We start from the raw sequence: 16,214 nt of genomic DNA, 5'->3' as shown, positions 1-16,214 counted from the left end.
ACATGTGCACTCATAAGAAAATGTAGTTTTTAACATTATCTACTCTTGAAATTGAAAACTGAAATCTAGAAGGTTTATTTTTTTCTCTCACTATAATACTTTTGCAAACTCTAATGATGTAAATGAAGGGAAAGTTTTGTTTTTAGCATTTAAATTATACTTTATTACTGACTAAACAAGATCACTTTCATTTGAAAGCAAATGGGCCATGCCTAACTCTCATTGATTGAAGCTAGGAAAATTAGAGGAGGCGGTGGACAGCAGAAGTTGTAAAATTGACAAGAACCAAAATTGTGTAAATATTTTGCAATGTTTTAATTAGTCTTTTTTTCACTCAGAAGTAAGATTAATCTGTGAATGAATATCTTTTTTTTTTCAGAGTTAAAGACTTTACATGTAAGGGAGAAAACCTGCTTAATTTGCTCTACATATTTTTCAGTACAGAACATTTTGGTTTTATTATACTAGTTTATCTTTTATCTGACTCCCAAATAGTCACTCAATAAGTATTAGCCTTGGTTGGACCAAGGTTATACAGTGCTTCATATGATATTGCAAACAATGGGTACTGAAAATGTGGGAGGTGTTGCTTGAAGGCTTGTTTTACACCTGGGATTTACTGATGGCTGCATCTGTTTTTAATTCTGCCACTACAGGACTAACACAGACATACTCAGCATCCTCAGGGCTGGGATTGGTAGCATGTATCACCATAGCAAGCTCTAAAAAATGAAAAATAAAAACAATAAGTTTAAAGGAATCAAAGCTGTATTCTTAAATATATGATGCTTCATTTTCAAGATATTATTTGAAAGTGATATAAAGCTATAATTTTTTTCTTAATCTCATTTCATCCACTTTAAGGAGAGTTAAGTAAATACTTACATAGTGTTTATGTACATAGCCTTTTGCTTAAACTGGGAATTCTGCTAATTGCTACTAGACTTTATGGTTCTCATCCTCAAGGTCTGTCTGACAGCCATTAGCGTGATTTGAACCAAACCATTGTAATAAACTGTTAGAGTACTCCAGCCTGCATATTAGTTGGCACTGTACTGACATTGGAGAGTAAATGAGACCAGCATCTGTGTTCACTCTGAGTCTGAATACAGCTTTGACTTCGTGTCTTACAGATCAGATGCAGACGGTATATACTTTACAGACTACTATTACAAAGAAATGCAGTAAAGCACACTAGGAACAAAGAGGTAAATCCACATGTGATAAAAGAATGTATCTCAAGATTAGCCCTCATTGCTAGCATTGTAAAGAGAAGAGTCAGAACTTAAGTCCTGTCATTGAATGGTGACTAAATCAGAGAGAAGTTCATATGGATTTACTTATTCTTTTGAGAGGATAAGGAAGCATGGTTCTTTCACAACCTCTATGATGCTGCATTATAAATCCAGTGATCCCTAGTCAGAATTAACCCTTGGCTGGAAGAATGGTAGAACTTTCGTGCCGAGAGGAGGCTCCAAATACATCTTGAACTATCGCTAGACACCACCAGTGGGAAAACTAGCCTCGCAAATTTGAAGTGGGCATCTTAGCTGAACTCACCAGCTGTTCGTGGCCACCTAAAGAGACTTCTTTCTCACAAACTCTACAAAGCAGTCTTAAAATAAAGTGGACACAATAACCAAAGGTTGCTCTTTCCTTCCACAGCATTTATCAGCATAGAAAGAAGGCCTTTTACGCGTCAAGTTGATCCACCACCAATGGTAAGATGCGCTTGCTCATGTGCTCTCTCTCTCTCTCTCTCTCTCTCTCTCTCTCTCTCTCTCTCTCTCTCTGTCTCTCTCTGTCTCTCTCTCTCTCTCTCTCTCTCTCTCTCTCAAGTTGTTAAAACTGGTAAGAACTACATCATAGTGCTGGCTAATGACATAAAATGCCAACTCAATTGAAAACTCTTGCTTTTTAATATGTCTTCCAATTAAAGAGAACCTAAGTTTTGCCAAAACATAGGAAAATAAGATACAATTTCTTATAGCCACTTATTCATTTTTAATCTAAAATAATTTATACTTTTAATAATGTGAATATATGGGACAATATTTGCACCTAAGATGAATTATTTTCTGGAATAGTGTTATTTAGAATGAATATGTTATAATAGTAAAAGACTTTCTTAATACATCATTTCTCTTAAAGGTTATTTTGCTGTATTATTATGGAAGTGAATTTTTACCTTTTGTCCCTTTTCTATTAGTACTAGACAACAAAAAGTATTTAATTTTAATATTTACTACAGTAACATACATAAAATGGTATTTCCTTTTAGTCTCTCAGTGTGCTTATATGAAATATACCTAAGTAACTGGCTTCCAATTGAGATTTTCATAAGATGATGTATTCTATACTACATCTGTTTTCCCTTCAATGTAATCTTCTCATCCCTTATGTAAGTTCCAAGCTCTTCACATAACTCACCATTTTCTATTGTGAGAAACAATTTTAAATGAAACAAACAATACTGAATTGTATTTTGTTATTTTCTTAATAGTTGTCACCTAGAAAATTGACTTCAGTTTTTCATTTGATTAGTTTCATGTATGAGTTAATGAGTTAAGGTTTGTTCTATATGAGATGGTAATCACCAATACAACCATAAAAAGTATTCACTATAGGTCTGTTCCACTTCCTTTAGTATGTACACCAAGACTGTAGCTACAGCGTTGTGTACATTTATTCCATTAGTAAAATTAGAAGCTTAATTTAGGAAATTTGTTATTTTAATGTATATGAGTAAAGTACTCAGTCCTCAGATTGTTTACTTACTGTTATTTTAACCTTAAAGACATCCCCATGGCACCTGTGTTTCCACTTCTGTTCAGTCCGTGTTATTAACTGGCTGACTATCAGAGCCTAATCCACATGAAATCAGGAGCAGCCGTGGTGTTCATGGTTATGGTAATCCCACCATGACCCCAGAACACTGTGATGTTCTAATGCTGTTGTCTTGGGAGTCTACTGACCTGGCTGGTCATGAAATGGTTGCTCCTGAGTGTTGGTACCATTTTATCATGTATAGTCAATACACTTTCACATGCCTGGTATGTACGTAAACTTCCCAGAACTGCAGCTTTCCTCTTGTAGGTTTTCTAAATAGAACCAGCTACACCAATGCTCCATTGCTACAGATTAAAGGATGTTTTGCCCACTCCTGCAGCCCTTCGTCCTGCTGATGGTGTCAACACTTCCCCACAGGGTCACAAATCTGTTCACTACTTCATACCCTAGGTCCTTGGGACAGATTAACTCTGATTTTCGCAGAAATATAGTTCTGCATAGCTTTTGGCCTTGAATTCTTAAGTTGTTTAAGAGACAAACATGTTTATGGAAAATATGAAATAATCAATCAGTCCTTTAAAATTATTAAGATGAATATTTGTAAATCTGAATCTTGTATTCTTTTGGCCTGAAACATGCCCATGCATTAGGGCTAAATCAAAATAAAAAGAGATGACCTAAGATTTGAGAGTGGCTGGTGCTGGGCTCTAAGTGACTTCTTGGCCTTGTCTGGAAGCCTCAATGCCTATTGCTCTCCCTCCTCCCTCTCGCTCCTAGTGCTCCAGCCAGTGCCTTGCAGAGTGCTAGATGCCAATGTCCCTAGTCACCCAGTGAGGCAATGAGAAGCTGAGAGTTCTCAGGCCTCTGACCCTGAAAGGATGTGTTTCCTCAGTCCCACATGGAATTCTGTATAGAGCTTTCAGTTAAATATGTGATAGAGGGGAGATTTGGCTTCTTTGCTTGGATTGTTGAATCACATAAGTAAATACAGAGCAGCCTGAAAATACACCACCTCTGTTCCTGCTCTCTGCACTTCCCAGCCCTCGTTCTAGTTTATTTACTTCTCTATTTTCATAGTTACATGAGCTTTTTTTTGGTGGGGTTGGGGGTTGTTGAACTAGCTCTGGCATACATAGAACCCCATTTTTGTACTACTTTTAATAGAAATTGAAGGCTATGCCTGAATGGACTGATGGCTTCCATCAAAGTGACTCAGACCTCCCTTTTTATTTTGTTTGATAACCTGACAGTTGGCTTTGTCTTATTTTAAAACTCAGAATTGACTCTGTGGCCTCACAGGTTAGGCAAGTGCTGCCACTGAGCTGCACTCCCAGCCCTGTGCATGCTGAGTTCCTAATTTTGTTCACACCTAAGAGTACATTTCCAAATTCTTTTTCTAAGAAATGAATAAGCAGAATGGAGATGAATTACTTTAGTATGCATCTCTAAACTATCCCTCAGTTGCCTCTGCAGAGTCACAGTTTTGTTTTAAAAATGTGATAGAAAGTGATCACTCTGTCTCCTAGCAGTTAGCCTAACACTCTTTTATATAACTAAACTGTTAGGCCTGCTGTCCATCATAGATTTTATTTCATTTGCACCTGGTATCCTAGGTCTGACATGGTGATGAACACTAACTGGTTGTTGACTGTTCTGATGAGCAATATTCACCTGAACACTGTCCTGAAAAGCAACAAGACACAAGGTGGTTTAACATTAGTAGATTATCTGAAGATGATTAGATTGTACCCTTTAAAGACTAGTGCCCCACCTGCTGAGAGCCTGTAGCAAGTGAAGGATAAATCATCAGCTCAGGTCTGAACTCTGAGAAGCAGGTGGAAAAGTTAGTTAATAGTTAAGTCAGCTGATGCCTGAGTCCTTTATTTGCTTTAAATGAAGGGCTTATTTGCAAATCAAAAGGAAACACCTACCGGTATAAGTAAATGTTCCTCAGGAACACAGTTAAAACATGCATGCTTTTTAATGTTTTCATACGCATAGCATAGCGTTTTATATTTTGTGGCAGATTGTTATCTTTGCAAAAGACATGAAAACATAGTAAGCTGTGCCAATATGTACATGCTTCTTAGTGATTGGAGTTTTGTTTTTAATCTCCTCAATAAAATGGTAATGCAAAATGCAAATATTTGTTGACCTATTCTGATTAATGGATGACTTGAATTTTTGCAAAGTTCTGCTTTTCAAATCTGTAACAATTACTAATATGCATTGCCCTCTATTTGTTCAGTCGTCCTATTACTGAGAACACGTTTTTTTTTTTTAACATATGGACTTGGAGTAGTTTATAAAATTACAGCTTATATTTTCTAAGAAGTTTATATTTACACATCTGCCACAACATGTTTAGACAGAACGATCTGTCTTTTTAGGCTTCTTTCTACCCATTGTAAAATACTTACCATTTGTCAGAGTAGCCCTTTCATCAGAAGGATTTAAAATATCCTAGCTTGACTTGACACGTAAATGTTAGCTCAGTTGTTCTTACATTCATTCTTTAGCTTAGCATTGAATTTTTATTGGCTTAACTGACAAAATTTTGTCATAACTTATTAGTAATAAACACTAAAGTTTTAGACTTATTTTGTTACTTTTGAAATATTTGAGATGTTCATGGTGCTGCTTGGCTTTAATACTAAATTTGTTCAGAAATCTACTGATTTACTCACACAATTTCCATTTTATTGTATCTCTCCTATTCTGCAAAATTTTAAGCCATTATTGCTACATTGTTACCATTCTTTAGTTCTTTAGAAAAAAATTCTATATATTGCATCACTACATTTTGTGTTAATCTTCATATATGTACTTATATAAAATATACCTGTTTCACATGCAATGTATTATATCTAGATAAAAGTATGGATTTAAGTGAAATGTCTTGATTCAAAGAGTACATATTATCTATCTTCTCCAATGAATAACATTTTCCAGGAATTCATAGTATGTACACTGAGGTGAACATGCCCTACAAAACTCATAAACTAGGACCTGTAGCTGATCTCTTCCTGTAGGTAATTGCAAGGGTGGAGAGGGAACATGGAAACTATAAGCTTTTATTACTTGTTATAAAAGATCCTGTTTTCATTTATCAATGATGTAGCAATTCAAAGCAGCTCTGCTAAAATTTCTATAGAAAATCAAATACACATGCAAACTAGGATGTCTTTTAAAGCCGTGGCTGGCTGTTCATAATGACCATTCTCATTAAATGTTTACTCCTCGGAACACTGAATTTATAAAGCTTGAGTGAATTTTCCCATTGTCACTTCACTGGCCTTTATGGTTTTTGAAGATTTCTCTCTTCTTTGTGTCTTACCAAGTGTTTTTAGTCTATCAAACTTATTCTAAAATTTCCTGTTTCTGGAGCACTGTAAAGTAACAGCGGCATGAACGGAATTCTAAAATATCAGCAGATACACAGTGTACACTGGAAAGTAGCATAGAGTGAACTATTGAAATACCAACAAACATGCAGTGCAATGCATGTCTTTATAAGCTGGGAACAACCAACCAGACATACATGTCTTCATAAAGTAGGAGCAACCAACCAAACATACATGTCTTCATAAACTAGGAGCATGTTTTTGTCTCTTACACTCATAAGAAAGGTAACCTGTACACAGCTAAGTCAGTATAAGATGGCTCATAGCAGTCACTGAAGGAATCCCAGGGCACCACAGCAGTGTGCTCACAAGGAGAGTACATAACAGGCCTGAATGCTGTTAGAATCCCCAGGACTGAGTCATTTGAAAATTCTGGTTAGAGTTAGAATGTGCTAAGCTGAATCTTGCAAGAGGGAGAGAATTTAATAAGAGATAGGATGTTCCAGACCAAGGTAGCAGCGCAAGCAGAGATTGTAGGAGGAAGCACCCACAGTCTGGGTGTGAGGTGGAAGATGAAGAAAGGGTGCTTGGGAAGTGAGTCTAAAGATCGTTGACTGAGAGAATGCTGATTTGAGAGGATTACACTTAAAGCAGCTTTGAAATAAAAGCAGACAGCTGGAATTAGGACGGGCAGAAGGAACCGTGGCAAGAGACATCAGATCACAGAGCTGTCGGCTACCCTTGCTGAGTTTTATCCACCTGCTTGTTTACCTACTAACTGTTCATTTTAATTGTTTTGCACTTGATATTAACTTGAAAGCCAGCTCTTTCCAGTCTCTGTGGAATTGCCACATGTTATAGTGTCACTTTTTGAATTCTCTGTTCAAAACATTAGGAAGGTATGAAACGAACAGTGGCTACTGCTTTGATTTTGAGCAACTTAGGGTTCTCAGCCCTTTGCTTGAGGTTATTATTGAATGGTATTTGCAGTTTTATTTTATGTTTAACAAAGTTGTAACTACATATCTTTTAAAACATTATTTAGTGGTTAGTTAAAATTTATGTTTTATAAAAAGCAAAATTAAATTTGATCTTTTTAAAGAAGTATCAAAATATTCTACAACAGAAATCAAACAAGAGTAGATCATGTTGTTAAACTGATGAGAACATTCTTTAGAAAGGAAAACAATTGTCTAGAAGTTGTGGCATGCACCTTTAATCCCAGCACTTGAGAAGCAGAGGCAGGAGAATCTCTGTGAGTTGGAGACCAGCCTGGTCTACATATCCAGTTCCAGGACAGCCTGGGCAACACAGAAAAATCCTGTTTTGAAGAAAGGAAAAGAAAGGAAAGGAAAGGGAAAGGGGGGAGAGAAAGGGGGGAAAGGAAGGAAAGAGGGGAAAGGAAAGAAAAAGGGGAGGAAAGAGAATAGGGAAAAAGGAAAAAGGAAAGAAAAAGGAAATGAAAGGAACACAGTTAACATGAAATATTTCTTATTTTAAGATAAATGTAATCAAAGGGTATCAAACTAGAGACAGACAGAGGACCCAGCTTTAGTAAGAGAACCTAGCATTTGTAAGACCCTTCTCAGGTTTGTTTCTCAGCCCTGGAAAATAAATAAATAAGGACTATCAAGTTAGTACTGTATTATCTGCCATGACTGGTGTTCAAACAGTAGGTTTCCTTTTTTCTTTTTCTCGTTAACCAATACGAGCTAAGCAGGTTCCGACTTTGTGGGTGGTGTTGACTCTGTCGTCCTCAGCCAGCAGTAGAGATGACACCACAGCCTTTGGTAGATTCACTAGACACTTAGAGATCATGATAAACTCCTTGTAAAAAAAAACAACACTTATTCTGTAATTGTATTGGACATTGGACATTAGAAAGCTTTCTGGTTGCCAAGTCTCCAGTGCTGATACCTCATTGCACCAGAGGCAGGCTTCCCTGGGGATACTTTGGAGATTTAGCGCATATTTTTACCGAACTTGTAAATAAAGCATGATTATTTTCAGATATGTAGTTGGGGTTAACAGATCCATATATTATGTCATCTTTATAACTTTGGGGGTTCTGCAGAAATATTTTACTTGAAATAATATTCCTCTATGATTAGGAGTTTTTGAAAAGTTGAATAGCAATACTTACCTCCAACATACTGGGTACTTTCTGAGTACCAAGCACAGTGTAAGGCCTTTCTTAAAAGTGATTTCACTTTTCTATCATAATTCTATGAAGTAAGGATATTCTCATTAACATCATTTGCCAAGGAGAAACTGAGGCAAACAGTGTTTTAAGACATCTAGAAACACTTTAATGTGTTAATGAGTTATGGCACCTATTATAAAGATAATAACATTAACTCTAAAAGCAGAATCAACCTACATTAGTAAATAAATTCCTATGGTGCTCCATAGTACAAGGCAGATTTTGTGGAAATCGTGAGTTATTCAAGTAACTACAGCAGTTAATCCTATAAAACATTTGAAAGTCTTTTTAAAGTCTGCTACATAGTGTCTGCAGTCTCTTCTGGCCTGCATAGCATCACTGTGCCGTGTAGTGCTTCTGAGGTGGGTGGAGAGCTGTGGTGACAGGACTTAAGCACCACTGCAAACACTGAACAGAACTACACCGGAGAAGGGTTGTGAAGATCTTGATTTGGAACATAGCCCAGTTCAGGTGCCTTCCTGGGAAGCTCCCTAAGAGAGCAGTTGTCTGAAATAGTTCTTGTAAAGCATTCTGACAACCCACCAAGAAGTTTCAAGCAGATGATGATTTGAGATTAGTGGATATAATCTAGGTGATTTCCTAGGAAAAGTAGCCTTGAGTTTTTCAGTAACTGAGGGGTGAGAGACACATAAGTCAGAGTAATCTGGATGTGAGAAGGGGATCTTGGGGTTTGGTGGGAAGAATGGGGCCCAGAAGCTGTGGTTTTTCTAGTGCATAGGCACAGTCACCTGTGACCTTGAGAAAGGAAATTATAGACACCTGCTGCCCTGCAGCCCTGCTCCCCACATGCCACAGACAGCTGTTTGAAGATGAGTGGAGGAATGAGAAGATAGTTATGAGTGTCTCCAGTGAGGGAGAGGGGAGAGGCCTCCTGAACTCTTCCTTGAGGTCTATTTTGAAAGCTCACTAAAACATTTGCATCTACCATCTAAATGTGGATGATCCCACACCTAGTACTCTGACCTTAACTATTATTTCATTCTACTCAAGAAAAAAATCTTTATAACCAATATCTTGGGTATTCTCATTTGAGAACCTACAGAAAACAAAGCCAAAAATAAATATTGCTCAATACTCCTGTCTTCTCCAGGGCTTTCCCATTTGCTCCAATTTTCTATCCCAGTACTAAAAGCCGGTTCATTCCTACAAATAAACCCTTAGTAATTATTGGGCTCCTGTAGTTTCCTGGTGTCCCATACATGTTGCTTTCTCTGTCCCTTGTGTTTTACAGTCTAACCTCCCATACTTACTTCCTGGCCAGAAGCAGGGCTTCCCTCTGAGATTTTAGTAATGTTAACAGTACTGTTGCTTTTCTTATCATAAGCAGCTTTACCTCCCATAACAATAGTTCGAGTTATAACTATAATTTTTATAACAGCTTCATTTTGATATGCTTCCCATTACATACAAATTTGGCCTCTTATTACATTTGAGTGTGTGTGTGTGTGTGTGTGTGTGTGTGTGTGTGTGTGTGTGTGTTTCAAGGCTACCTTGGAGCTGCCAAAGAAGTGTTGTGAGTAAGGCAAGTTAATGCTCTAGGTAGGTTACTATTGTATTTTTACCAAGATGTAGCAATTTTTATTAAATATACAATCCTCAAATTGTTACAAGGTCTAATTTTTAGAATTTCATTTACTCTCTGCAGTTTATGACAGTCTTCTTACGTTTTTACAAATACACCCATTTTTATTATTCCACGTCACCAGAAGCTCTTCCCTACTCCTTTATTTTGGAGTCTTCCATGTCTCAACTGCTGTTTTACTTTGTGTCCTGTCATTTAACAGCCTTTTCTGTAAGTTTGAGTCTCCTATGCAGTGGTGTCCACCTCCCTGTTTGTCATAATAAGAATTAAGATGCCTACAGTTTTCTATAAGATTTCAATTTTTCTGCTATATCTTTATCTTCTTCCCTGCTACATCAAATACTCACTGCATGTACATGAACATATCTAGGAAAGTTTAGTGTTTTTGCCTCAGGGCTGTGGCAAGATAGTGCAAAAGGAGAAAGTACAAACCCAAAGGAAGCGCTCACCTCACTGCAGCTGGAAGCAAAGAGATTCTAAAAGAGGCCAGTATCCCATAATGCCTTTGGAGGAAAAGCCACCATTGTATTTCCCTTGTTCAAAGTTCCAGGGCTCAGTAGTGTCAGAGACAGGGGCTGCCTGTGCACTCCTGCTCAAGTTACTTTCCAGACTCCATCTGAGGGCTGTAACACTGGCCTCAGGTTTCAAAACATTGATTTGGAGGGACACAGAAATTGATAGGATAGCTTTAGTCATTGTGTAAAAATAAACCTTCACTTATAAAGTGCTTTATTTTTGAAACCCAAAGTAAAATTCATTAGCTTCCATTTTCATTTGTGTTAGAGAATTCCCAAAATGGTAAAATCATAAAGAATTTCTCATTGTTAATTATTATTAAGGGCTTTTCTGCTATAAAAGTTGCACCCAACAAACAGAAGATTTTACAACTTGTATATAACCACAAATAAAGCCAAATCATTATCCAGTATATTAATGGTTTCAATTTATTTTTAAGTCTATAAATGTTGTTCTTTTGGAATAATTATTTGAAACATGTAGTAAAATTCTAAAGTTGAAAGAAGTTACAAACTTCTTTCAAAACTGTTACACAAACTTCTTATTTTAAAGTCATACAAACCAGATGTTTTGTGATGTTCTTTCCCTTGGAACTCTTCTTGGTTCCTAGTTTTATAGTCTTTTGATTTACTCATGGTTGTTGTTTTATCTGAATATAATTTAAACTAAATGCTTTCAAACACTTCTTAGATAGAATGTCTCTAGTTTTGTGTGTTCAAACACTGTAAAAATATGACAGCAACAGAGTATTTGTCTGGTGTAAGACAATATGATTTGTACAGTTATTTGCTTCCTTTATCTCTGATTCCTTATCTATTATTATCCAGATAATATTAGTTAAAGGTAACTGGACCTGAATTACTTTTTACAAATATTCTCAGGCTCTCTCATATACTGTTCATATAAATAATTAGAAGAAGATTGGTTATGCCATGCTCTTCTAGGAATGGGGTATGTGTTTGTTCTCATGAAGGAAAGTAGAATCCAGTGTCACTCTGTGAAAGGGTTATATAACACTTAATAATGGGTTTCTATATAATTCAAGATTTATCATTAACTTTTCTTTTCATATATTTTATCCTCTTATTTCCGTTTTAGTAGCAAAGACACAATAATTAGTACTAGAAAACAACTTTCTCAAAGTTTATTTAACTTTAAGGTAAATACTAAACAGTAGTTTAAATTTCATATTTTTATTACTTAATTAGTAATAACATGCCAGTAACCATTATGAGTACCTTTCCATGTCTGACTGAATGTCCATATGCCCGTCCATAGGGCAGAGGACGATCAGAGAGTAACCAGCACAAATAGCAGGTTAGGAAACATTTTTGATAACTGCAGTAGAAAGGCATGGGTGGAATGATTAGAACATATGTTAGCTGTGGGGATAATCCAGCTGTAAAGCTGTCTCTTAAATTATTCTGACAAAACTTAAAAGTGGTTCTGGAAAGAATCAAGATGAGCTTAGGTCACTGCATGGCACATGGTCCAACTCATATTAAAGGAATACAGAAGAAAACCCAGCTCATTTGCAAAGCAAAATGCACATTTTGTAGTTCTCAGGATGGGGGCTACAGAGTTGGTAAGTAAAACAGTAAAACATTATTCTCTGGAAGTTCTGAAGCATGAGGTGAGTCAGTGCAGAAGAAGCATGGGAGAGCAGACATGTCACACTGGTGACAGGTCACACTAGCGACAGGTCACACGGGCTTCTGGCTGGCAGAGCAGAGCTCTCCAGTGATCATGAAGCCAGCTGAAGCCCTGTTTCCAGAGAATGTGCTCAGATGTAAGAATTTACTCTATATAACTTGGCTTTCTGAATTTCCTGCAGACGTTATGAATTTTGACTGTTGATTTTGTTCTAGATAAAAGTACAAGGAACAGACTACTGAACTTAGCTGTTCGGTGTTCCTGCAAGAGTCATTGAGAGAAGAGTCTAGCCAAAGATCATACTCTGTTGCCAGAAAATAGACTGTTGAAGTGACAGGCACTCCATTGCCTTACTGTGTAACAAATCTGTGCCTAAAGGTCAATAATACCATGATGATGTGCTCTAAAAACTGTCCCATTGCCTTTAGGAATTATCCCATTAGTCCCATTAGGAAGGTCTCTCAGCCTTCCTAATGCTGTGACCCTTGAATAGTTCTTCATGTTGTGGTGACTCCCAACCATAAAACTGTTTTTGTTACTTCTTCATAATAATATGATGTGCTACATTGGATATTAAGAAAGCATTAGTGATCCGTGGGGTCTACCATTAGAAGTATGGTAGGCAATCTTATGCTAGGCCCTGTCTCTAAAGAGATTTTTGCATCAATGGATGCTTATGAAAATTTAGCGAAAGCTAAGTATCCATTATTAGCATATCTATTATTATGAGCTGTTGACATATTAATAATATATCGATGATATATGTTAATGTAGCATATATATTATCAGTCTGTGAACTCTAAGTGGTCCACACAATAACATAAACCTGATGTGAGACTTTGTAAATGGTACATGTTCCTAAGACTAAATCCCTGCTGTTCTTCTGAAACCATACATGGCCACTGTAGTCCTGTGACATATGTCATCAGACCCCAAAAACAAACTATCTTACCCTAGCTTCAGCTTCTCTTGCTTTTGGCTGACACTCACAATGCTGGGCTTCACCATATTGAAGTACTTGGGAGTTCCTCTTTCCTAAACTTAAACATTCGATAGAGACTCTGGCTAAGACACACACCCATATGCTTTGCCTAGCTAATTTTTCTTTATTATTCTTTATTATCCTACAGAGCTTACAAGAGGTACCTCTTCTAGAAATGATCTTATTAGCCACTGCTGGTGGAACACCATGTACATTAGGATTTAAACAGTTATTCAGTGAAAGAATTCATGAACCTAGTTACAAAGGGCTACAGTGGTATGTTTTCATGATTCAGTTATATAACATATACATTTTGAATCCTTGTTTAGAAAAAATGGTAAAGTAAGCATATTTATACACATACATGCCATCTACATATATGCCACGTATATACATGTTATATACATACATGTCACTATGCCCCACTCTATACAGTGCACCAGTCTGGGTGGACCAAGCTCCCCTTAGAGATACTATAAAGGGCTTTAAACACCTCTGCCATGCAATAGCACTATTTTTGACTTGTGTTTTTTTTTTCTTTAAAGAAAAGCAAATCAAATATAAGTAGTTGTGCAATCAAAGAAGAGTGTCTTAGGACCTTTCCTCTCAATTTTAGGCTAGCAAAGATCAGCCTTAAAGGTGAGTCAGGAGATTAGGTTGTTGGTAAAAAAAATATCAAAAGCTGTTTTTCACAAAAAGTTTCTCTCATAAAGAGACTTGAGCAGTAACTCATCTTGATGATCTCAGAATTATATAATCAATTGTCTCATTGAGCTTTTCCTTTTTTGTAACGTTGATAACCTGCATTTTTCTCTTTCAGATGCATCTGTTTAGCACAGAGAATGGGGCCTAAAGGAGTATTATAAAGTGCTCAAGGGAATGACATGTTATGGGTTTTGTTTTTTTAATTTGCTTCACACTTTCAAACTTTAACATCTGGTATTTTGAAGCTAATCTTGGTGTGTTGAATGTTCTTAGCCATTTCTCAATCCCACAGTCTTTTATCTTGCTTCTCCTGCTGTGTTCCCACCACCCCTGATCCTATTAGCAACCCCTGAGACAGCCTCAGACTTGCCAAAGTCCTACTTTGGTTTCAGCTGCTCTTCTGCAAGAGGAAGTGAGTGTTGGGGCTTTTTCTGTGGCACAGTTGTGATAAAGCTGTGGTGGTCTTATCTCTCTCTTAGGTAGTGGCACTTTATGACTACACAGCGAGCCGATCAGATGAACTAACCATCCACCGCGGAGACATTATCCGAGTGTTTTTCAAAGATAATGAAGACTGGTGGTACGGCAGCTTAGGGAAGGGGCAGGAAGGGTTCTTCCCAGCTAATCATGTGGCCAGTGAAAGTAAGTGCACGCTGTCTTCCTGGTACACTAAGATGATACAGCTGAACCCAAGATGTGATCATTTTCTACCCTTTAATGTGTGTATTGTCTATATGCTCATTGCTTACGTCTGGCATGGGACATTTTTCATCCTCATGATGGAAAAAAGACTGAAAAGTTGCCGCACTAGTATGGCAGAGAGCTCCTCAGCTCTGAGATTGGAAAGTCGGCTACCTTGTTGTGCCTGGGGACCCTGCAAGCTGCTTCCTTCAGCTCCTTGTACCCTCCCACCTTCTGCATGGTTGTCAGCTCTGCTCCCACCACAGGGACTTGTGGTTGACTAGCATTGTAAGAACCTCAGCTCCCTCAGTTCCCACTCTACCTGTGTACCTCAGCTCTGGCCAGGAGTGAGAGGGCTGTTCCTTCTCAAGTCCATCACGTGAAAAGACAGCACAGTTCCTAATGAGGCAGACATTCCATTTGAAAGCTGAAACTAGAGCTACCTTAGAGAGCCTGAAGATGAGATGAACTGGTGTGGAGGAGGGGTCACGCAGGAGTGCAGCTTCTTCAAAAGTGTCCTAGTGGTCTGTCCTAGGGGTGGATGGGCCTGGAAAGCCAGCACTCTAGTTAGGCAAGCTCCAGCCCGTGCCCAGCTTATACTGACCTTGGGACCACCTTTGAAACAAGGACATTGGGCTGCATCAGCTAAGCTTGCTTATGCAGACACTGATGTGGTGGTGGCTCTGATTTAAAATGAAGTAGGACACACTGTTTTGAATATTTATTGCTTTTTGTTTCTGCAAAGAACTGTTTGTTCTTAATGGTTGATTTTCATGTTAATCTTTGAAGCCCTGTTTAAAACAAATTATGAGTGAACAAATATACTATTAATTCCTGGCTTAAGTTTCAGAATTTGAGAGTAAAAGACTGCTTTTTAAAAATTAAAAGGAGGAAGAAGAATTTCTTCCTTGATTGCCATGCCAGGCTGCATCTAGATGAAGTGACTTCCTTTAATGTCCCCTTACTGCCCACTGTTCCTTCCCAGAGCTGTGCTCTGAGGTCTGTCTTGCTGCAGCTCCCTTCCTTAGCTTGTCTGTAGCCTCAGCAAACTCCTCCCCTTTAAAGGTGCCAAGGGGTGCAAAAACTGCCCACTGTTATCTCCTACAACAACAATTTTTCATTTTCTATTTGTCCCTGGTTTGTATATTCTCTAAGGAGCTAGTAGCTTGTAAACTCTCCAAAGGTGCATTGTTTGGCTAAAGAAAATGCATACTGGAGAAAACTTTAGGCAGAGTTAAAGGAAGTTGTTTTAGGACAAGGTAACTCCCAGGTAGACTGCAACTTCCTGACTGGCATAAACATCCAAATGTCCCTCAGCTGTTCAGTTCCCGAGCCAGGTCAGGTGCAGGCCACAGCTGAGGTGTGTACAGTGGCTGCTGTGGGACTCTTGCTGCAGGACACCTGTGACTGGCTCCAGCCTGTTTCCATTGATACCAGTGAAAGCATTACAGATATGCTTTTACTTGACATATACAAAAATGACATTCTGCAGAAATAAACCCATAGGCTTGCCTTCTTTAGAGGCCACGGACGTTTGATCTGCAATGAGTTAAAATCTAAGAAAACTTATTTTCCACATCTAGTAGCCTTCCTGAAGCGGAGCTCAATGGCTTTCTACAGACTCGGTCCCTTAAGTTGACCATTCTGAGGACAAACAGAGGACCTCAGGATGCCTGAGAGTACAGGGGCCACGTCTCACTGGGCAGCAGGCCTTTTCTCTCCCTTATTCCACTTGTT

At 37.9% G+C, this 16,214-nt stretch overlaps 1 protein-coding gene across 1 annotated transcript in view; it reads left to right on the top strand.

The window, feature by feature from the left end:
• The window catches only part of AHI1 (Abelson helper integration site 1), a 132,902-nt gene that overhangs the window by 92,706 nt on the left and 23,982 nt on the right, over nucleotides 1–16,214 (top strand). The window contains exons 19-20 of the mRNA XM_080941628.1: nucleotides 1,666–1,721; nucleotides 14,276–14,438. Coding sequence (XP_080797754.1) covers nucleotides 1,666–1,721; nucleotides 14,276–14,438 — 219 coding nt within the window. The remainder of the gene's footprint in view (nucleotides 1–1,665; nucleotides 1,722–14,275; nucleotides 14,439–16,214) is intronic.

Source organism: Micromys minutus (assembly GCF_963924665.1).
Source record: "Micromys minutus genome assembly, chromosome: 30".
Classification (NCBI taxonomy): Eukaryota; Metazoa; Chordata; class Mammalia; order Rodentia; family Muridae; genus Micromys; species Micromys minutus.
Note: the sequence above shows the minus strand (reverse complement) of the source record. Positions and strands in the feature narration are given on the sequence as shown.